We start from the raw sequence: 23,307 nt of genomic DNA on the forward strand, positions 1-23,307 counted from the left end.
TCCCGAAACGTGATCTATCCATGACCTCCAGGGATGCTGCCTGACCCGCTGAGTTACTCCAGCACTTTGTGTTTTTCTCCATGAAACTAATAGTGGTTCAACAAAAGATAATTGTTGGTTGATTTTATTTTTGAAACTGGGATTAACATTTGTTTAAATTTATGCTGATATTTGAGAAAGGGGCAGACTAGTAGTTGTACAGAAAGGAGTAGATTAAAGTTGATTGAAATGTATGGTGAAATATAAGATTGAGTGGGAATAAATGGTTGGATGGAGAGATTTAGATGAGTCCGGGCCATTTTCACACAGTGATGTCAAGTCAGTGCTGAAAGAAATGCCAGTGGAGCTGCAGAGCTTGTGGTCCAGGGAGGTAGATACGTTCATGACAGAAATGTGTGAAGCAAAGGCCATTTTCTAACCACTTACAATTAACGAGGGACTTGGGAGTGTTGGTGCACGATTTCCAAAAAGTTAATCTGCAAGTTGAATCGAGCACTTATTTCGAGAGGGCTTGTATACAAAAACAGGGATAGAAACATAAAAACATAGAAAATAGGTGCAGGAGGAGGCCATTTGGCCCTTCGAGCATGCACCGCCATTCATTGTGATCATGGAGGATTATCCACAATCAGTAAAGGGGCTGTCCCACTGCGGCGACCTAATTGGCGAGTTTAGAAGAGTTTAGGAAAGTTTGAAAAAGTGTCATGTTGAAAACCTCCTTTGACTACATAGAAGACTAGCTTCAACCTCCTTCGACTATGTTGAAGACTAGCTTCGGGAAAATTGGACACCGAATAGTGGAGAGTGAAGACAACCTCCTTCGATCTCCTTCGACCTCCCTTTGACTGTGTTGAAGACTATCTTCGATTACCTTGGACTACTCTCGATTACCTACGACTAACATGCCGACCTACTACGACCCACTTCGACTAAACCTACGAGTAAAAAAAATATCGATTTTTTCCATGGCGACCATTTTTTACTCGCAGGCATTTTTCAGCATGTTGAAAAATACGCCGCGACCTAGCTGAGGCCTCGAGTGCGCGGGGACTACTCTCGAGCATGAAGGAGAGTTACAAAGACCTCCAAGGACCTCGTGTCGACCATGCTGCGAGTATGAGTCGAGGGCAAACTCTTCTAAACTCGCCAATTAGGTCGCCGCAGTGGGACAGCCCCCTAACCCGTGCCTGCCTTCTCCCCATATCCCTTGATTCTGCTAGCCCCTAGAGCTCTATCTAACTCTCTTTGAAATTCATCCAGCGAATTGGCCTCCACTGCCTTCTGTGGCAGAGAATTCCACAAATTCACAACTCTCTTGGTGAAAACGTTTTTTCTCATCTCACTTTTAAATGGCCTCCCCTTTATTCTTAGACTGTGGCCCCTGGTTCTGGACCATCATTGGGAGCATTATTCCTGCATCTAGCTTGTCCAGTCCTTTTATAATTTAATACGTTTCTATAAGGTCCCCTCTTATCCTTCTAAATTCAGATGTACTGCTGAGGCTCTATAAGGCGCTGGTCAGCATTTGGAAAACTGTGAGCAATTTTGGGCACCATATCTGAGGAAGGATGTGCTGGCTCTGGAGAGGGTCCAGAGGAGGTTTACACAAATGATCCCAGGAATGAGTGGGTTAACCTATGATGAGCGTTTGACGGCACTGGGCCTGTACTCGCTGGAGTTTAGAAGAATGATGGGGGACCTCATTGAAACGTACAGAATCGTGAAAGGCTTGGATAGAGTGGATGTGGGAGAATCTAGGACTAGAAGCCATAGCTTCAGAATGAACGGACATTCTTTTAGGAAGGAGATGAGGAGGAATTTCTTTCGTCATAGGGTGGTGAATCTGTGGAATTGTTTGCCACAGAAGGTTGTAGAGGCCACCTCAGTGGACTTATTTAAGGCAGAGATAGATAGATTATTGATTAGTATGGGTGTCAGGGGTTTTGGGGAGAAGGCAGGAGAATGGGGTTAGGAGGAAGAGATAGATCAGCCATGATTGAATGGCCAAGTAGACTTGATGGGCCGAATGGCCTAATTCTGCTCCTATCACTTGTGATCTTCTGATCTTCAACAATCACAAGAAACCTAACAACCTCCAGGGATGAGCAGCCCATTTTATTGGGGTCCGAACAACCTCCCTGAACATTCATTCTCCCTGCCTATAGTTTAGTTTAGTTTAGAGATACAGCGTGGAAACAGGCCCTTCGTCCCACCGAGTCTGCACTGCCCAGCGATTCCCGCACACTAACACTATTCTACACACACTAGTGATAACTTTCCATTTATACCAAGCCAATTAACCTACAAACCTGCACGTCTTTGGAGTGTGGGAGGAAACCGAAGATCTCGGAGAAAACCCACGCAGGTCAGGGGGAGAACGTACAAACGCCGTACAGACAGCACCTGTAGTTGTGATCTAACACGGGTCTCTGGCGCTGTAAGGCAGCAACTCTACCACTGCGCCACCATGCCCGCCATGATTGCAATATGCATCATCTACTAAACGCAGGGCAATTATTCGCCCAGGTTACATTGACAGCATCTCCCAAACCCTTAACCTCTCTCACCAAGAGACACACAGACAACGTGTGGAAGGGACATTACCACTTGTATTTACCCTCCAGGCCACGTATGCTCCTGGTTTGGAAATAGAGAGACAAGGATCTGCAGATGTTGATTTCCAAAAGAAGACATCTAATGCTGGTGGGTACACAAAATTGCTGGGGAAACTCAGCGGGTGCAGCAGCATCTATGGAGCGAAGGAAATAGGCGACGTTTTGGGCCGAAACCCTTCTTCAGACCTTCTTCTAATGCTGGGGTAACTCAGCGGGTTAGGCAACATCTCTGGAACTCGAAACGTCACCTATTCCTTCTCTCCATAGATGCTGCCTCACCCGCTGAGTTCCTCCAGCATTTTTGTCCACCTTCGATTTCTCCAGCATCTGCAGTTCTTTCGTAAACCTCTCTGGAGATCATGATTAGGTGATGTTTCGGTTTGGGAATCTTCTTTAGCCTGACCCGAAACGTCACATATGCATATTCTCCAGAGATGCTGCCTGACCCACTGAGTTACTCCAGCACTCTGTGAAACGTCACCTATCCATGCTCTCCAAAGATGCTGCCTGACCCGCTGAGTTACTCCAGCACTCTGTGAAACGTCACCTATCCATGTTCTCCACAGATGCTGCCTGACCCACTGAGTTACTCCAGCACTCTATGAAATGTCGTTCAAGAATGTTAGAGTAATTGTTTGCAATATCCTGTCACATCATGGTACAGATGATGCCAAGGTATGAGTGCTCAACAAAATGTTATAACTACACTAATGAAGAAACAAAAACTAAGCCAGGAAAAATAAATAACGTCACGTTGATACATGATTAAAGTCTGAAGAAGGGTCTCAACCCGAAACGTCACCCATTCCTTCTCTCCAGAGATGCTGCCTGTCCCGCTGAGTTACTCCAGCATGTTGTGTCTATCTTGGGTATAAGCCAGCATCTGCAGTTCCTCCCTACACATGGTTAAAACTATCTTGGAATGAAGTGAGGAAGTGTGATGAGTCTAGATTTCTTTTCTGAAGATGAATGATTCAAAACCATGATCTACTTACTACTGTATGTGCCAGATGCCATTTTTATGTAATCTTTGAAAGATGCTGTTTTAAACTGGAATTAACGTAATCATCCTTGCTAGTTAATGTAAACACAGCAGATGCTGCCTCGAGTGACATACTCTGTTTATTGCTTGTTTCGTGTGAAACAATTTCCTTCATTTTGAATGTTATTCTATGTCTGCAGTGGTGTGTAATTCTTATAGAATTAGATTTGTCTTTAATTCAATTATTTCTGGGAAAATTACCCTCAGAAGCAACAGGACTTGTCTCTAAACTGAGTATTCTCTATTGTACCGATTATATAATATTGTTTCGCGGTGATATTAATATTCACAGGGAGGAGAGGTCTAACTAACACTATGAAGTACAATTACCTATCATCTTATTAAGAGACCATCTGATCATAATCTTGCTGCAAAAGATTGTGGATATTTCACTTGATGTTAAATGCAACATAGAAATCATTCATAAACTAATTAAATATATTTATCTGAAATTCCTGTCTTCATCATAATAAAATTGCCATCTTATTACCTATATTACAGTTTACATATAAAATAATGGTTCATAACTGCAGGAAGGATGTGCAGGCTCTTGGGTGTCAGGGGTTATGGGGAGAAGGCAGGAGAACGGGGTTAGGAGGGAGAGATAGATCAGCCATGATTGAATGGCGGAGTAGACTTGATGGGCCGAATAGCCTGATTCTGTTCCTATTACTTATTGACTTTGGAGAGAGTCCAGAGGAGATTTACTAAGAGATGGATTAACTTAACGAGTCAGGCAGCATCTGTGAAGGGAATGGACTGATGGCGTTTTGTATCGACACCCTTCTTCAGACTCAGAATGCTGCCTGCATTACGGGGCAATGGCTATGAGAAGAGAATGGGTAGACTTTGGTTGTTTTCCCTAGAGCACTGGAGGTTGAGCAAAGACCTAATAGAAGTATGTAAACTTCTGAGAGGCAGAGATAAGGTAGATAGTCAGAAGCTTGTTCCCAGGGTGCAAATGTCAAAGGTTAAAGAGCATAGGTTGAAGGTCAGAAGGAAAGCATTGAAAGGAGATGAGCTGGGTAAGTATTTTACACAGAAAGTGATGGGGGCCTGGAACATGCCTAACAGAGTCTGTCACTCTGAGCTGTGTTTCGTTGGCGGTGACTCAAAACGAGTATGACAGTCCTCTCATGGAGAACGCCTGTGCGTGACTTTGTTTACCGTGGGGAGACTGGTGCACAGACAGCACTCCACGGTCCTTGACAGATCTGGGTCAGGATCCAGTGGCATGGAGTCCAAGACGACCGGAGACCCTTTTCTGCTGCAGCCTTCATCCGCCTTCCCAGCCGTCGTGACGCTCCACTAAGGTCAGTCATCGTCCTCCTCCGCCTGTTCCACCGTTGAGGTCTTGGTTGGATTGCTCTTTGTCAGGGACCTCCCCCTCGACCTTACCGCCATGGGTGGCCCTACCAGGAGCATAGCTCCAGATGGCATCGCTCTCAGGATCTCAGGATCTCAGGACCACACAAGCTTCTCCACCACGACAAGGTGATAATCCACGGAGAAGCTGTGTTTACATTACAATGATGATTACGTTAATTCCAGTTTAAAACAGCATCTTTCAGCATGTGGGGGTGGTAGAGGAGAAAGTGCAGTTTAAGAGGCTTTTAGATAGGCATGTGATTATGTTGCGAAATAAGCGATATGGATCACAGATGAAATTAGTTTATCTTGACATCATGTTTGGCGCAGACACTGCGGGTGAAATTGCTCGTAACTATGCTGTAGTATTCTATATTCTGTGGTCTCACAGCAATAGCAAGACACCAAAACTCACTGACCCACCGGCATGGTCAATGGGTTATAATAATAATAATAATGGATGGGATTTATATAGCGCCTTTCTAATACTCAAGACGCTTTACATCGCATTATTCATTCACTCCTCAGTCACACTCAGTGGTGGTAAGCTACTTCTGTAGCCACAGCTGCCCTGGGGCAGACTGACGGAAGCGTGGCTGCCAATCTGCGCCTACGGCCCCTCCGACCACCACCAATCACTCACACACATTCACACACAGGCAAAGGTGGGTGAAGTGTCTTGCCCAAGGACACAACGACAGTATGCACTCCAAGCGGGATTCGAACCGGCTACCTTCCGGTTGCCAGCCGAACACTTAGCATTATGAACCTATGTCCTTTCTCTCAGAATGCTTGGAATTCCCAAAGAAATGCTCAGCCGTGTCACTTTATTAGCTACGTCGAACATGCCAGAATTTAAAAAAAAAATATTACTGGCATTACAGTATTTGGATTTTTGTCCTGGCACCGTATGAATTTTGACTTCCTTCCTCAGACACTGCTGAGGGAAGTTTCTTTTTCGATATACATTTTTAAAATCTCATCAATTTAGTTTAGAGATACAGCGAGAGATGAGAGATCTCATCAATTTGGTTTAGAGATACAGCGCGAAAACAGGCCCTTCGGCCCACCGAGCCGGCGCCAACTAGCTATCCCTGCACATTAACACTATCCTACACACTCTCAGTGACAATTTTACATTGATGCCAAGCCACTTTACCTACATATCTGTACGTGTGGGAGGAAACAAGATCTCGGAGAAAACTCACGCAGGTCACGGGGAGAACGTACAAACTCCGTACAGACAGCACCTATAGCCGGGATCGAACCCAGGCCTCCGGTGCTGCAAGTGCTGTAAGGCAGCAACTCTACCGCTGTGCCACAGCGCCGCCCTTTCTAAGTCAGCTTTCTATGTCTGTGTCATTTCCGTTTACTCTGTTAATAAGGGAGGATGGTTTACACAAAGTTATAGCAAATATGACTGAAGATGTGCGCTGAAGATGATAATTATAGTTGGAGTCTTTGGCTTTCGACACTGGCTGAGGCATTGCTCCTGTTTTTAGTGCTTTTAATGTCTTAATTTTTAGTGTTTTTTATAGTCCTTCGTTTTATGGTTTTTAATGGTTTTTAATTGTTTGTAATAGCTTTTTGTTCATGAGTTCTCATGTACAGCACTTTGTGGCAACTGCAGTTGTTTAAAGTGCTTTATAAATAAAGTTATTATTATTATTATTATAAGCATGTTCCCCAGCATCTATGGAGAACATGGGCCCGACCAGAAACGTCACCTATCCATGTTCTCCAGAGATGCTGCCTGACCCGTTGAGTTACTCCAGCACTTTGAGTCTTTTATCTGAAAATGTCTTCCTGCCTCCCGTAAGTAAAATGAAGAAACATGAAAACCTGCAACAGAAATAGAAAAAAAAATACAATGGAGGCCGAGCCAGCCAAACCAACCTATCTATGTGTGTGGAGAAAACCCTACAAGGAGCAGATGGATGCACACAAAAAAAAGATTCTTCCTAAGGTCTACCTTCTTCCTTTCTCAACAAAAACTATTTTTTTCAGATGAAGTTCATTGGTTGAAGTTGAATGGAGAAAATGAAAATGAAAAATTTAAATTAATATTTCAATACAATTGTGCTTCTGGTTTCGTGACTTCTGTTGTCCTTGAGGGTCGGGCATAAAAATCATAGAGAAGTTCTGCACAGGATCAGTGCCTTTGGCCCACAATGTTAGTGCCAAACATAGCGCCATGTTGAACTAATCTCATCTGTCTGTGAGTTATATCCCTCCACTCCCTGCATATCTAGTTGCCCATCTAAAAGCCTCTTATCATATCTGCCTCTTGCACCACCCCCCGCGCGGCATGTTCAAGCCACACGCCAGACCAGTTCACACATCTCTTTCATACTTTGTCCCCACTTATGTTAAAGCTGTGCCCTCTGGTTTTTGGAGTATCGTGAGCAGTTTTGGGCCCCATTTCTGAGGAGGGATGTGCTGTGCAATCTCGTAAACAGAGAATGTTTATGAGAACGATCCCAGGGATGATTGGGTTCAAGTATGATGAGCGTTTGATGGCATTCACTGGAGGTATAGAAGGATGAAGAGGGACCTCGTTGAAACTTACTGAATAGTGAAAGGCCTGGATAGAGTGGGTGTGGCAGGATGTTTTCAGTAGTGGGAGAGTCTAGGACCAGCGGCAGAATAAAAGGACGTTCCTTTAGAAAAGAGATGAAGAGGAATTTCTTTACTCAGTGGGTGGTGGATCTGTGGAATTTATTGCCACAGTCAGCGGTGGTGGCCATGTCATTGGGTATTTTGAAAGCGAAGATTGACAGATACCTGATTGGTAACGGTGTCAAAGTTTATGGGGAGAAGGTTGGAGAATGGGGTTGAGAGGAAAAGAATAGATCAGCCATGATTGAATGGCAGAGTAGACTCGATGGGCCGAATGGCCTAATTCAGCTCCTATGAACTTATGAACTTATGCTGAAGGAGTGACCTCAGGCAGTGATCCTCCTATGTCATTTCTGAGTGGGTTATTAGATATAATCCATTGCTTAAAATACTTGAATACAGATTTATTCAAGAGAGAGTTAGATATAGCTCTTAGGGCCAACAGAATCAAGGGATGTGGGGAGAAAGCAGGAACGTGGGGACTGATTTTGGATGATCAGCCATGATCATATTGAATGGCGGTGCTGGCTTGACGGGCTGAATGGCCTACTCCAGTACCTATTTCCTATGATTCTATGTTTCGATGGTTACAGGGCAACATGGAGGACTTACTCAAAGAACTGCTGACTGGCGGAGTCTGTGATGTTGCTGGCACTATGACTATCTGTGCAGCTTTCCGGATGGTTCCAGGTGTTGTTACAGCTGTGCCAAGGCAGAGGGTTCTGGAAGGAGTTGATGAGATAATAGAGGGCCCAACATATGATGAGGTTGTAGTATGTGCACATTATGAAGGAAATGGCCACTGAGGCCACACCAACACCTGGAAGAGAAGAGATACAAGATCTTATGCTGTTCTTGAATAAGATCATATATTATTCATAATTACGCTCTCATAGCATAAAAGAGGCCACCACCGCTGACTGTGGACCTTACAGCATATAAGAACATACATTATGGATCAACAAACGTCATACCGCCGAATCCGCGCCGACCAGCGATCCCCGCACATTAACGCAATCCTACACACACTAGGGACAATTTACACATACACCAAGCCAATTAACCTACAAACCTGTACGTCTTTGGAGTGTGGGAGGAAACTGAAGATCTCGGAGAAAACCCACGGGCAGAACGTACACAAACTCCGTACAGACAGCACCCGTAGTCGGGATCGAACTCGGGCCTCCGGCGCTGCAAGCGCTGTAAGGCAGCAACACTACCGCTGCGCCACTGTGCTGCCCGCTAGAACTTGTTACTTGTGAGAATAAAGCATTCATTCATTCATTCATGCATTCATTCATTCATTCATTCATTCATTCATTCATTCATTCTTTCATTCATTCATTCGTTCATTCATTCATTCATTCATTCATGTACACACAATCTTTACAAGGATGCAGGCACCTCGGATCACGCAAGTCCCTTGAGGAGTATAAGGGATGTAGGAGTGCACTTGAGAATCACGGTGGTGGGATAGGCAGCGAGTTTCTCGAGGAAGCGGTAAAGACTGATACAATTACAACTTTCGAAAGAATTTGGAGATGTTTATGGATAAGAAAGATTTTAAGAGATCCGGGACAAATGCAGGAAAATGGGATTAGCTCAGGAAGGCACCTTAGCCGGTATGGACATGTTGGGCTGAAGGGCCTGTTTCCATGATACTGTACATATCTCCATGATTCGATGTCTGGGCTTGCTAAATCATCTTTGTTAGATCCTTAGGTTCTGATTTCATTGTCTCAACAGCTGAAGTATTCCAGTTGTTAGTGTGGCACGGTGGCGCAGCGGTAGAGTTGCTGCCTTACAGCGCCAAACACCCGGGTTCGATCCTGACTACGGGTGCTGTCTGTACGGAGTTTGTACAATAGACAATAGACAATAGGTGCAGGAGTAGGCCATTCGGCCCTTCGAGCCAGCACCGCCATTCAATGTGATCATGGCTGATCATCCCCAATCACTACCCCCGTTCCTGACTTCTCCCCATATCCCCTGACTCCGCTATCTTTAAGAGCCCTATCTAGCTCTCTCTTGAAAGTATCCAGAGAACCGGCCTCCACCGCCGTCTGTGGCAGAAAATTCCACGTTCTCCCCGTGAGCGCGTGAGGTTTCTCCTGGTGCTCCGGTTTCCTCCCACACTCCAAAGACGTGCAGGTTTGTAGGTTAATTGGCTTCTACAAAGTGTGTAGGATAGTGCTAGTGTACGGGTTGACCTGGTTGGCGTGAGCCTATTGGGCCGAAGGGCCTGTTTCGGAGCTGTATCTCTGAAGTCTAAAGTTGTACAGTGTTGCAGTCTGAGATGTTTTGTTTATTTCTCTTTATGTAAGTGTGCCACTTCCAAGGCTGACTGATGGCCGGCAGGTGAATCTATTGCACTGACCTTTGAGGAGTGGGCACATCAAGGCTAAAGCTTTAACTGGCCCGACCCGAAAGTACTGTCCGATTGCGATTTCCATGTAAAGAAGTGGGATTCCCAGCACCACAAGCATCACGAAGAAGGGGATCAGAAACGCTCCTGAAAGAAAATAAATAATGTGAGATTAAAATTATGTAATTGTAATAAATGCCCATGATTTAGTTTAGTTTGGAGATACGGCTCGGAAACAGGCCCTTCGCCCCCCCCCCCCCCCCCCCCCCCCCCCCACTTTCCACAGACATTTCTGAGGTATGTTTCCTTTTAGATCTTCATTAAAAAAATCTCATCAGCTTTCTAAGTCTGTGTCATTTCCGTTTAGTCTGTTAATAAGGGGGGATGGTTGACACAAAGTTATAGCAAATATGGTAGTGCGCTGAAGATGATAATTATAGTTGGAGTCTGAAGAAGGATCCCGACGCAAAATGTCATCTAAACAAGTCCTCCTGCATCTATGGAGAACATGGATGATCTGACCCGAAATGGTCCCGTCACCTATCCATGTTCTCCAGAGAAGCTGCCTGACCCGTTGAGTTACTCCAGCACTTTGAGTCTTTTTCTGAAAATGTCTCCCATAAGTAAAATGAAGAAGACTTTTCCTTCACTAGGTTCTAGCCTTACACAAGTATATAATGTTTACAACTGGTAAATGCCAAGAATAAAACACCAGATTGCAGAATATAGTTTCACATCATTGTAGCGTTAAACGCCCAGAGATAAAGTCCAATGTCAGTGATGAGATATGTTGGAAAATTGGGACAACATCCTATCTTATGGAAGGACCATTCATTCAATAGTAACAGGCTCTTTGGCTCACAGAGTCTACGCTGACCATTGATCATCCATTCACACTAGCTCTATGCTATCCCACTTTCGTGTCCACTCCCCACGCCCTGGGGACAATGTACAGAGGCCAATTAACCTACAAACCCGCACGTTATTTGGGATGTGGGAGGAAACTGGAGCACCGGGGGGAAACCCATGAGATCACAGGAGAGCGTGCAAACTCCGCTCAGACAGTCCCCGAGGTCAGGATTGCACCCGGGTCTCTGGCGTAGTGAAGTGAGGCAGCAACTCTGACAGCTGCACCACTGTGTCGCACTTAAACAGCGGGGGACGAAGCTGCTCCTGAATCTGGTGGTACAATTGCTCGATATTATGAAGGGTGATGAACTCAATTCATTTAAGAGCAACATTATTCTATGTGACTGAAGTCGGAGCGGTGGCGTGACTCAAGAGTTCAGCGTGAACAGACAGAGGAGGAAAAAATGCAAATCTATGCTTAATTTATTAGTGCCTCACTGAGAACTAGTTAATTTGGATGAAATATTAAATCCTTATCAGAAGTTCACATGGCCCATGCTCTGAGAATATTCTGCGTGTCCTGCTGGAGGCTAGTCAATTTTACAATCCTTTCCCCGACACTCATTAGCGGGTTGCAATATCTCCTCCCATTCATTTCTGCTGGCAGTTTAAACACTTGCACCATCCTCTATTTAATCAACCCATGGTCACAGCCGATTTAGCTCGGAATTGAAAAGGATTCATGGTTGAGCTAAAGTTTCACTTAAAACTTAAGTGTTGTCGCTATCAGTTGAGGCAATAGTGCGGCTCAAAGGTGAGAGTTGAAAGCTCATTTTATATCCCTCCTGATATTCAACCTTGGAAGCCACGGAAATAAAAATGTAGAAATGATTGATCTATTTACTCCATCACACTGTCCTCACCTTCCTTGCTCGCTATGTCGACGGAGCGGGGAACAGCGTGGACGTGAAGGATCTGCACGGGATTTGGACGAGCAAGCGGCAGGTCAAGGTAAAGCTGAGGGTGGACAAGGAAGGAACTCTCCTCCACCCTCCATCGGTGTTCGCAATTGGAGGAAACCGAGGATATTTAAATTACGTGGGGCAGCCCAGAGTTTGCAGAAAATGTAATAAGCCTGGACATGTGATGGCCCAATGCAATGCAGTGGTCTGCAAAAACTGCAAAACGGAGGGCCACGAGACAAAAGACTGTCAAGCCAGCAAGAACTGCAACCTGTGTGGGGAGGGAGGCCACCTTTACAGGGCCTGCCCAAAAAGAGCCTGTACATATGCACAGGCAACAAGAGGGGCGGCTTCCAGCACCCCCAGGGTAAGTGAGACACCCACTACCACTGTCAAGTCCCCAGCAGAAAGGGGAAACAGGGATGAGGACAGCCCAACCACCTCAGCCACCTCAACCACCTCGAGCCCCCAAGTGCCAGGAGAACTCCAGCACCAAGCCCAGGAGGGAGAGTCGATGGAGGAGGGGGGAGAGCAAATTTGGACTACAGTAAAGTACAAAAAACACCAGAAGGGTCAGCACACGGAGCAGAGGCCAGAAGGGGATGGCAAGCCCAAAAAACCCCCCAAAAAACGGTCTCTCTCCCTGACAGAAGGGAGCAACCTCTCCTCCTCGTCGGAGGATGAGGCGAACGGGAAACCCCACAAGAAGAAAACCGGGGCGGAAAGGAGAAGGTGCAGGCCGATTGTACACCTGCACCAGGAGACCGAGAGCAGTGCAGCGGTCGAGGGGCTCCAGCCCCAGGACATCGGGAGCAGGAGCAGTGCAGCGGTCGAGGGGCTCCGGCCCCAGGACATCGGGAGCAGTTCAGCGGTCGAGGGGCTCCGGCCCCAGGACATCGGGAGCAGTGAAGCGATCGAGGGGCTCCAGCCCCTGGGCATCGGGAGCAGAGCAGTGGTCGAGGAGCTCCAGCCCCAGGGCATCGGGAGCAGTGCAGCGGTCGAGGGGCTCCAGCCCCTGGGCATCGGGAGCAGAGCAGTGGTCGAGGAGCTCCAGCCCCAGGGCATCGGGAGCAGTGCAGTGGCCGTTGGGCCCCAGCTCCGGGCAACCGGGAGCAGTGCAGCGGCCGATGGGCCCCAGCTCCGGGCAACCGGGAGCAGTGCAGCGGCCAATGGGCCTCAGCTCCGAGTTTCCGGGAGCAGTAAGCCTGTCACCGAGCCCCAGCCACGAGAGACGGGGGAAGCGGCGCACCCAGAAGGGGGTAAAACGAGCAGCCCCCCCCCCCAACGACACCTCGGGTTACGACACGGGAAACCCAACCCGTTGAGGATGCCGGGTATCTGAGCCCAGGAAAGGTGAGGCAATTCACCGAAGCGGTGGGCATGAGGGAACAGGAAAATGGCCAGTGACTCTAAAGGACAATGGAGCTCAAACTGGCATCCTTAAACGTGCGCAGTGTGAAGAGCACTGCGCGATGTGTAAATGCCTTACAGTACCTGGCCAAGGTCAAGGCAGATGTGACTTTTCTACAGGAGTGCGGGTTGCCACACCTCCGCTGTTATCGGAGGTGGTCGCGATGGTGGCCCCACGGACTGTCTGTGTGGTCGGGGGGCAATGATTGTCGTGCTTCTGGCCTGGGGATCTTGCTGCGGGGAGGGAACTTCGCCATCACTGAGGTCAGGGAGGTGGTTGCGGGGCGTCTCCTCGTGGTGGATGTAATGTACCGTGGTTCTCCGCTCCGGCTGATTAATGTGTATGCCCCACCCGGGCGGAGCGAGCGGCTGGCCGTTCTCCAGCAGCTCCCAGTGCTGTTGGCCACGTCCCGGCAGCTCGTTCTGGCCGGTGACTTCAACTGCATCATTGATGCGGCTGGACGATCCGGCAGTGCCGACAACAGACTGGACAGCACGTCCAAGTTCCTGATGGAAACGGTAAAAGACGCAAAGCTGCACGACGCCTTCAGCGACCCTGCAGGCGGGTCCCAGCCGCGGTTCACCTGGTCGAGATCGGACGGTTTGGCTTCACCATGAAGGCCGTCACGGTGAGACACACCGACCTCACGCCGGTGTTCTTCTCTGACCACTGCCTCTTTCAGGCTTCCTGTCACCTACAGGAGGACCGGAAGGCAGGCAGAGGGACGTGGAAGTTAAATGTGAAGCTATTGACCCCAGAGAACGTTGAGGAGCTAAAGAGGGACTACGCACGTTGGAGAACGGTGAGGCCCCTCTTTGACTCCCCGACACTCTGGTGGGAAGCAACCAAGGAGAACATTAAGAAGTTCTTCATAGCCAAAGGGGTTCAGAGAGCAAGACAGAGTCAGAGGGAATTGTGCCAACTCCAGACAGAATTGCAACAACTGCTCCTTCTGCAGTCGAGGGGGGTGGATGTGAGGGAGGAACTTAGAGAGGTGAAGGACCGGCAAGCTCGGCTCTTTACCTCTGAATCCTCCAAGATCATCTTCCAATCCAGGGTCCGCCATGTGGAGCAGGATGAGACGTGCTCACGTTTCTTCTTCCATAAGGTTCACAGGGGGAGCTCTGTGATCAACAGCCTTAGGGAGGAGGACGGCTCGATAGCATCCTCGCAGACAGACATGCTGAGGGTCTGCAAATCCTTTTACTCGGAATTGTATGACCAAAAGGCCACAGACAGCACCGCCTCCCAGAACTTCCTGTCATCTATCACGGAGGTCTTGGAGGACAGCAAGCAGGAGAGTCTGGACCAACCACTGACCCTAGAGGAGCTGACTGGCTCCATCCGCTCCTTTGACTCGAGTAAAACTCCCGGAAGCGATGGCTTACTGGCCGAGTTGTATTCGGCTCTGTGGGACTGGGTGGGCCCGGACCTGCTGGAAGTGTACAACGACATGCTTCTAGCCGGCAGCATGTCAGACTCGATGAGGAAGGGCAGCATCACCCTAATCTACAAGCAGAAGGGGGAGATGAAGGATATAAAGAATTGGAGACCCATAACATTGTTGAATGTAGACTACAAGATCCTGTCTAAGGCCATCGCCAACCGGGTCAAGTCTGCTCTGGGACGGGTGATCCACCCGGACCAAACCTGTGCTGTACCTGGCAGGAAAATCTCAGACAGCCTAGCGCTGCTGAGAGATACCATCGCCTACGTGCAGGACAGACGGGTGGATGCCTGCCTAGTCAGCTTGGACCAGGAGAAGGCCTTCGACAGGATATCGCACACGTACATGAGGGACGTGCTCTCCAAAATGGGTTTTGGGGAGGGAATCTGAAATTGGATCAAACTGCTCTACACCGACATCCGTAGTGCAGTCCAAATCAATGGGTGGGAATCAGACAGTTTCCCTGTAAGGTCTGGAGTCAGGCAGGGTTGCCCTCTTTCTCCTGTCTTGTTTGTCTGCTGTATTGAACCTTTTGCCGAGTCCATCAGGAAGGATGCGAGCATAAGAGGAGTGACGTTGCCAGGCAGTGGGGACATTCAAGTCAAAACCTCCCTGTACATGGACGATGTCGCCGTCTTCTGCTCGGATCCAAGGTCGGTCCGCAGATTGATCAGCATCTGTGACCAGTTTGAGTCGGCCACGGGAGCCAGGGTGAACCGCAGGAAGAGCGAGGCCATGCTCTTTGGCAACTGGCCCGACCGATCTTCCATCCCCTTCACCATCAAGCCTGACTTCTTGAAGGTGCTGGGGATCTGGTTCGGGGGGGCTGAGTCGAGTAACAAGAATTGGCTGGAGCGGATAGCCAAGGTGGGGAGGAAGCTGGAGCTGTGGAGGCAACGCTCCCTCTCCATAACCGGGAAAAATTTGGTCATAAGGTGTGAGGTGCTCTCGGGTCTGCTGTACTTGGCACAAGTGTGGCCTGTCCCTCCCTCCTACGCCACGGGGATCACCCGGGCCGTCTTCCAGTTCATCTGGGGGTCGAGGATGGACCGGGTGCGACGGGTCACCATGTACAAGTCGGCAGACAACGGGGGTAAAAGCGTGCCCAACATCGCCCTCACCCTGATGGCCACCTTTGTGTGTGGCTGCATCAGGCGGAGTGTGGAACCAAGGCACGTGGGCACTAAGTGCCACTACCTGCTGAGGTTCTACCTGTCCCCGGTGTTGCGAAGGATGGGCCTGGCGCAGATGCCACGCAATGTACCAGTCAGCTGGACATTGCCGCCCCATCTGACGTCTGTTGACAGGTTCTTCCGGACCAACACCTTTGACCACAAGTCCATCGGGCAGTGGTCAGCATGGAACGTCCTGCAGGCACTGCAGGGAAAGGACTCGATGGATCCGGTGGCGTGGTTCCCAGAGCAGACTGCCCAGCTTGTCTGGCAAAATGCCTCATCGCCAGAACTGACCAACAAGCACCAAGACCTGGCTTGGCTGGCGGTGAGGGGAGCCCTCTCGGTCAGATCCTTCCTGCACCGTCGGAACCTCACTACCAGCGCACGCTGCCCCCGGGACGGTTGCTATGGAGAGGAGACGGTTGCCCACCTCTTTGCAGAGTGTGGATTTGCAAAACGAGTCTGGAGAGGTATGAAAGGGTCCCTGGAACGATTTATCCCGAACAGCTCCGTCACAGAGGACTCTGTGATTTACGGACTGTTCCCAGGGACACATTCAGAGACTGACATCGAGTGCTGCTGGAGGGTCATCAACTCGGTGAAAGACGCTCTTTGGTCTGCCCGAGCGTTGCTCACCACCCAGCAGAGCGAGATGTCCGTCAGGGAATGTTGCCGACTGGCCCATTGCAGACTGCAGGAGTACGTGCTAAGGGACTCGCTGAAGCTTGGTGCAGCCAACGCCAAGGCTCGGTGGGGGAGGGCCACAGTCTAGGGTCCTTCCGCTGCTGGACATGGGGGGCACAGTATGGTGGAGACGCCCCTCAAATTAAATTAAGGGAAGGTATCCCACACCAGAGGGCCACATGAGTGGCACGGGTGGGGGACATTTTTTATGGAACTTGAAATGTCAGATGGAAATTTTCGCACTGTGTACACATTGTATATATTTATTACTTGAACAGGGGCCACAGAGTGGCACTGGTGGGGGACTGTTTGGTGAAATTTGACAAATGTAAAAAAATTGTACTGGAAAAAGTTTGTATAGTTTCCGAAAATGTCGGATGAATTTTGTTTGAATGGTTCAGAAATTGTATATATTTACCAATTGAATAAAGTATATTTTGAAATTTAAAAAAAAAATAAAAAAATGACCTCCCTACAACTCACCGATGCCTCCATTACTCCTAGGTACTTAAAAGGAAGGATACATGGATGGAAAGGAAGGATCTACAGATGCTGGTTTGCACTGAAGGTAGACGCAAAATGTTGGAGTAAAGCCCTGTCCCACGGTGCGAGTTCATTCCAGAGCTCTCCCGAATGTAAAAAAAAATCAAACTCGTGGTAAGCACGGAGAGTGAACGTAGCGGGTACGTCGGAGCTCGGGGACGTCTCTTAGCGCTAACGGCAGCCACTCGGGAAGACTCGCTAACGGCAGGTAAGCACGGGAAGACTCGTGAAGATTTTCAAACATGATGAAAAATGTCCACGAGAGCCCCGAGTACCGACGAGCGGCCATTACCGTAAATCTCCGAGTTCGAATCAGGGCAAACTCGGGAGAGCTCTTGGGATGAACTCGTACCGTGGGACAGGGCTTTAACTCAGTGGGACAGGCTGCCTCTCTGGAGAGAAGGAATGGGTGACGTTTCAAGTCGAGACCCTAAACACCACCCATTCCTTCTATCCTGTCCCGCTGAGTTACTCCAGCATTTTGTGTCTATCTTCAATGCATGAATGTATATGTGAACATATGAACTAGTAGCAGGAGTTTTCTGCTCAGCCTATTGAGCTTCCCCACCATGTAATAAGATCATGGCTGATCTGATTGTAACCACTACTCTGCATCCCTGTTTATCCAGATTAGTCTTTTGCCTCCTTGCTCATTAACCATCTGCCTATCTCTGCCGTACATACTCAAAGATTCTGCCACCACCGTCCTTTGAGGAAGAAGGTTCCAAATGATGACGACTATCTGAAAGAAATAAAACCTTTGCCTCATCTGCGTCTTAAAAGAACAACCCTTAAAAAAACCATGTGGAGACCAGTTTGAGATTCTTCTACACGAAGAAACATCCACTTCACACCCACCATAATCGAATGCCTAAATGTAGAAACAAGGAACTGCAGATGCTAGCTTACAAAATAACACGGCACAAAGTACTGGAGCAACTCGGTGGGTTAAGCCCCTGTCCCACTTAGGAAACCCGAACGGATTGCGCCCCACCCAAGATTTCCGTGCGGTTCCCGGAGGTTGCAGGTGGTTGCCGGAGGTTGCAGGTAGTGGAAGCAGGCAGGGAGACTGACAAAAACCTCCGGGAACCTCCGGGAACCGCACGGAAACCTTGGGTGGGGCGCAAAGTCTCCAGAGGATTCCGTACAGGTTTCCTAAGTGGGACAGGGGCATAAGGAAGCACCCATAGGGAACATGAATAGGTGATCTTTCAGGTAAGGGCCCTTCTTCATTCTGACTTCATTCAGTCCTAAAGAAAGGTCACGACCTAAAATATCACCAATCCATGTTCTCCAGGGACGTTGCCTAACCTGCTGAGTTACTCAGTACTGTGTTGCGCTGAGTTACTGTGGAATTCTTTGCCACAGAAGGCTGTGGAGGCCAAGTCAATGGATATTTTTTAGACAGAGATTGATGGATTCTTCGGGATTAATGCGGGTGTCAGGGGTTATGATGGGGAGAAGGCAGGAGAATGGGATTGAGAGGGAAAAGGTAAATCAGCCATGATTGAATGGCGGAGTAGACTCAATGGGCCCAATTCTGCTCCTATAACCTATCACCATATGAACTCCAGCCTTTTATATTTGTATGCCTCGTGATCTTATATGTTTCAATCAAAATTCATTCTCTTACTCATCTAAATATTTGTATTGCAACTATGAGCCATTGATGAACAGGAAAACCTTGTACTTACAATATTGTTATGATGTATCCAATTCCAGATTAATCGTTATAATTATAACCACGTTGACTGGACAACTCATAGAATGAAAACTCTTTCACTGTGGGCATGCAATTCCTATTCTAATGTGTTTAATATTGCATGTTCCTGCTTGAGTAAGTGCATGTATTTGTTGACAATGAATCCAAGAAAATATGCTTCATATCATCTGGAGCTTCATGTTCGATGTATAGTCTATAAAGCATGTATGAAGATTGCAATCATTTTATATTGTAAGAACATTCCATTGAAATATCTCATTGTAATACCTCATTGGAGAGCCTCAGACTATCTTTGATCGGACTTTACTGGCTTTATCTTGCACTAGATGTTATTCACAATATTCCCTTCATCGTGTATGTGTACACTGTGGATGGCTCGATTGTAATCATGTAAACATAGAAACATAGACAATAGGTGCAGGGGTAGGCCATTCGGCCCTTCGAGCCAGCACCACCATTCAATATGATCATGGCTGATCATCCAAAATCAGTACCCCGTTCCTGCCTTCTCCCCACGTCCCTTGATTCCGTTAGCCCTGAGAGCTATATCTAACTCTCTCTTGAAAACATCCAATGAATCGGCCTCCACTGCCTTCTGTGGCAGAGAATTCCACAGATTCACAACTCTCACGGGTGAAAACGTTTTTCCTCATCTACTGTCTTTCCGCTGACTGGTTAACACACGACAAAAGCTTTTAACATGTGACAATAACTTAACGACTAATGGCTAATATTGTTGAGGTACATCCGTGGTCAATAAACTGTGCTGCGGACAAAATGAGTAGGAAGGAACTGCAGATGCTGGTTTAAACTGAAGATAGACACAAAGTGCTGGAGTAACTCAGCGGGACAGGCAGCATCTCTGAAGAGAAGGAATGGGTGACATTTCGAGTCGAAGCAGTCTGAAGAAGGGTCTCTGAAACGTCACCCCTTCCTTCTCTCCAGAGATGCTGCCTGTCCCGCTGAGTTACTCCAGCATTTTGTGTCTACCTGCATCTTTAGCTGTGTTCCACAGTGGGTGTTGCCAGCTGATGGTGCCTTAAAACTCTGGAGAAAGTGGTTCCAGTCGGCCACCGATGTCTGATAACTGTTGTCAGTTTTCCAAATGTGTCAGTGCATGAATAGCTTTCAATGAGCGATTTGTGATAGCAATGGAGATAATCTATTCCCTCTCATTCATTGTTCTCCTTCAAGCTATTCCCAACCATCGGGGAATAATAATCAAATGCTTGAGAACACCGTCTATTAAAGCACGTAACAGTTACTGATCCCAGACCCACGTAGCAATCCAATGAACCGGTGAAACCTCCAAGAAATGATTTAACCAACACCGGACGTATATCTGTCCGCTGATTATTATTTTTTGAGTGGATGAATAATTTTACAGTTCGAAGTGATTGTGCTACTTCCTGGTTGTCAACTGTTTATCATTCAGTCCCCCACGCTGTGCTTGCATCACAATCATTAATACCTCACTGCAGACGTCGATGGAAATGAAGGGCACTCACTGTTCAGGCTGTCAATATCCACACCAACCTGAACCATTGTCAAATAAACACTAGCAATACTGTCTCAACACATTCCCGCAAGCTGTTCACAAAATCAGCGGATACGAACAAGATGACAGGGAAAATAAAACCGCAATTCCAATCATTTGTAAATTGGTTAGACTTTTCTCCAGTTTAGTTTAGGGCGAAGGACGCACAATGTTTACCCCGCCTTCCCAAATTTCATCTTGATGTGTGAAAAGTGGCAGCCAAACTGGGTTGCTCCCATCACATGTCTTGTACCTAGATGTAAAGGAGGCTACCAAGCCAAGCTCAGAGTTCAGAGATACAGCGCGGAAACAGGCCCTTTGGCCCACCGGGTCCGCACCGACCCAGCGACCCCCGCACATTAGCACTATCCAACACACAGCCGGGACAATTTACATTTATACATTTATACCGAGCCAATTAACCTACAAAACCTTGTACGTCTTTGGAGTGTGGGAGGAAACTGAAGATCTCGGAGAAAACCCACGCAGGTCACGGGGAGAGCGTACAAATTCCTTAGAGCCAAGCACTCATAGTCAGGATCGAACCTGGGTGTTTGGCGCTGTGAGGCAGTAGTTCTACCTCTACGCCAGCGTGCAGCCCTTTAAATATATTGCTTTATATTTTATTGCAATCTTTCCTTTATATTTATCATTCCACATGTATTATTTGAATGTTCTACAATGTGACAACTTTCCACATACTGTTGTGTGATATAATATTTATTTTTCGATCAATAGCAATTTTCTGCACACTCTTTCTGGATCATAGATTGGGAGGGAGTTGTTGACACCCTACGTTAGTTATTGAGTGATCTGTGGTTTCTAATGATTAGCGAGTTTCAGTTGTAAGTCGGATGTTATATTGATTTGTTTTTCAAGGAGGGCGTTACTCATAGCAGGTCACAGGCTCCATGCACTAGAGGTGGTACACAAACCATAAGACCACAAGACATAGGAGCAGAATGAGGCCATTCAGCCCATCGAGTCTGCTCCGCCATTCAATCATGGCCGATCTATGTGTAGGGAAGAACTGCAGATGCTGGTTTAAATCGAAGATAGGCACAAAATGTTGGAGAAACTCAGTAGGACAGGTAGCATCTCTGGAGAGAAGGAATGGGTTATGTTTCATAGAAACATAGAAAATAGGTGCAGGAGTAGAGGCCATTCGGCCCTTCGAGCCTGCACCGCCATTCAATATGCTGATCATCCAACTCAGTATCCCGTACCTGCCTTCTCTCCATACCCCCTGATACCATTAGCCACAAGGGCCACATCTAACTGTCTCTTAAATATAGCCAATGAACTGTGGCCTCAACTACCTTCTGTGGCAGGGAGTTCCAGAGATTCACCACTCTGAAGAAGGGTCTGAAGAAGGGTCTTGACCCATAATGTCACCCATTTGTTCTCTCCAGAGATGCTGCCTGTCCCGCTGAGTTACTCCAGCATTTTGTGTCTATGGCTGATCTATTATTCCCTCTCAACCCCATTCTCCTGCCTTGTCCCCATAACCTTTGATGCCCTTACTAATCAACAATCATTCATCTCTGCTTTAAACTGACCCAATGACTTGGCCTCCACAACAGTCTCTGACAACGAATTCACCACATCCTCCCGTTGTTTCAACTGTCATGCTTTCCCACGGTCTAATGCTTCGAACACTTACTCCCCACTTACTTTTCTAACCTCTAAAGGACACAGGCCGAACCTGGTGATTTTTCCCTCATTTGACAATCTGCCCATTCCAGGTATTTGTTGAGTGAACCTTCTCGGGAATTGGTTCCAAGTATCAATAATTGGTATAGATTTCCTTAAATCTGGACTCCCTAATCGAGATCGATTTCATTAAATCTGAACGCCAGTCGTCACCACTGATGTAGTCCGGTGAATCACTCACAGCCAAAGCATCATCTCCCTTCTTTTGCATTCTGTCCACCTGGCCAAAGGCAATAACATTCCGTTAGTGGCACGGTGGCGCAGCGGTAGAGTTGCTGCCTTACAGCGCCGGAGACCCGGGTTCGATCCTGACTACAGATGCTGTCTGCACAGACTTTGTGTATTCTCCCTGTGACCGCGTGGGCTCTCTCCAGGCGCTCCGGGTTCCACCCACACTCCAAGAACGGACAGGTTTGTAGGTTAATTGGCTTTGGTAAGTTGTAAAATTGTCGCTAGTGTGTAGGATAGCGTTAGTGTGCAGGGTGATCGCTGGTTGGCACAGACTCGATGGGTCGTTGGGCCTGTTTCCACAGCATATCTCGAAAGGGTAAAGAATAAAGCTTTCTGAATTACTTACTGTATCCTTGCCTATCCGACGAGGGTTCAGCATCATCCTCCCTCGCTGCTACCTCTCTGTGATTCCTCTATTCTACATGTTCCTTGATCTCCATTCCCTTTGCCCTGTTTTCACACCATCACACGTCCTTACCAATCTATCTATCTCCCCCCCCCCCCTGACATCAGTCCAAAGAAGGGTCTCGACCCGAAACGTCACCCATTCCTTCTCTCCAGAGATGCTGCCTGTTACTCCAGCATTTTGTGTCTATCTTTGGTTTAAACCAGCACCTGCAGTTCCTTCCTACAGAGAAGTATAGATCGACAAAGAGACTGCCGAATATCCCATTAGCTCTGTCATAGAAACATAGAAACATAGAACATAGGTGCAGGAGTAGGCCATTTGGCCCTTCGAGCCTGCACTGATCATCCAACTCAGTATCCTGTACCTGCCTTCTCTCCCTGATCCCTTTAGCCACAAGGGCCACATCTAACTCCCTCTTAAATATAACCAATGAACTGGCCTCAACTACCTCCTGTGGCAGAGAATTCCACAGATTCACCACTCTCTGTGTGAAAAATGTTTTTCTCATCTCTGGCCTAAAGGATTCCCCCTTTATCCTTAAATTATCATTTTGTCATATGGTCAAATTATTAAATTGTCATATCTTATATAATAATGGTGTTCATCTACACTTC

At 47.6% G+C, this 23,307-nt stretch overlaps 1 protein-coding gene across 2 annotated transcripts in view; it reads right to left on the reverse strand.

Moving 5' to 3' along the window:
• Positions 1–23,307, reverse strand: part of LOC116989047 (sodium- and chloride-dependent GABA transporter ine-like) — a 94,423-nt gene that overhangs the window by 43,703 nt on the left and 27,413 nt on the right. For both annotated transcript variants that reach the window (XM_033046181.1, XM_033046180.1), the window contains exons 2-3: positions 10,022–10,156; positions 8,257–8,464 (exon numbers count right to left, since the gene is read on the reverse strand). In XM_033046181.1, coding sequence (XP_032902072.1) covers positions 8,257–8,464; positions 10,022–10,156 — 343 coding nt within the window. The remainder of the gene's footprint in view (positions 1–8,256; positions 8,465–10,021; positions 10,157–23,307) is intronic.

Source organism: Amblyraja radiata, chromosome 28 (assembly GCF_010909765.2).
Source record: "Amblyraja radiata isolate CabotCenter1 chromosome 28, sAmbRad1.1.pri, whole genome shotgun sequence".
Taxonomy (NCBI): Eukaryota; Metazoa; Chordata; class Chondrichthyes; order Rajiformes; family Rajidae; genus Amblyraja; species Amblyraja radiata.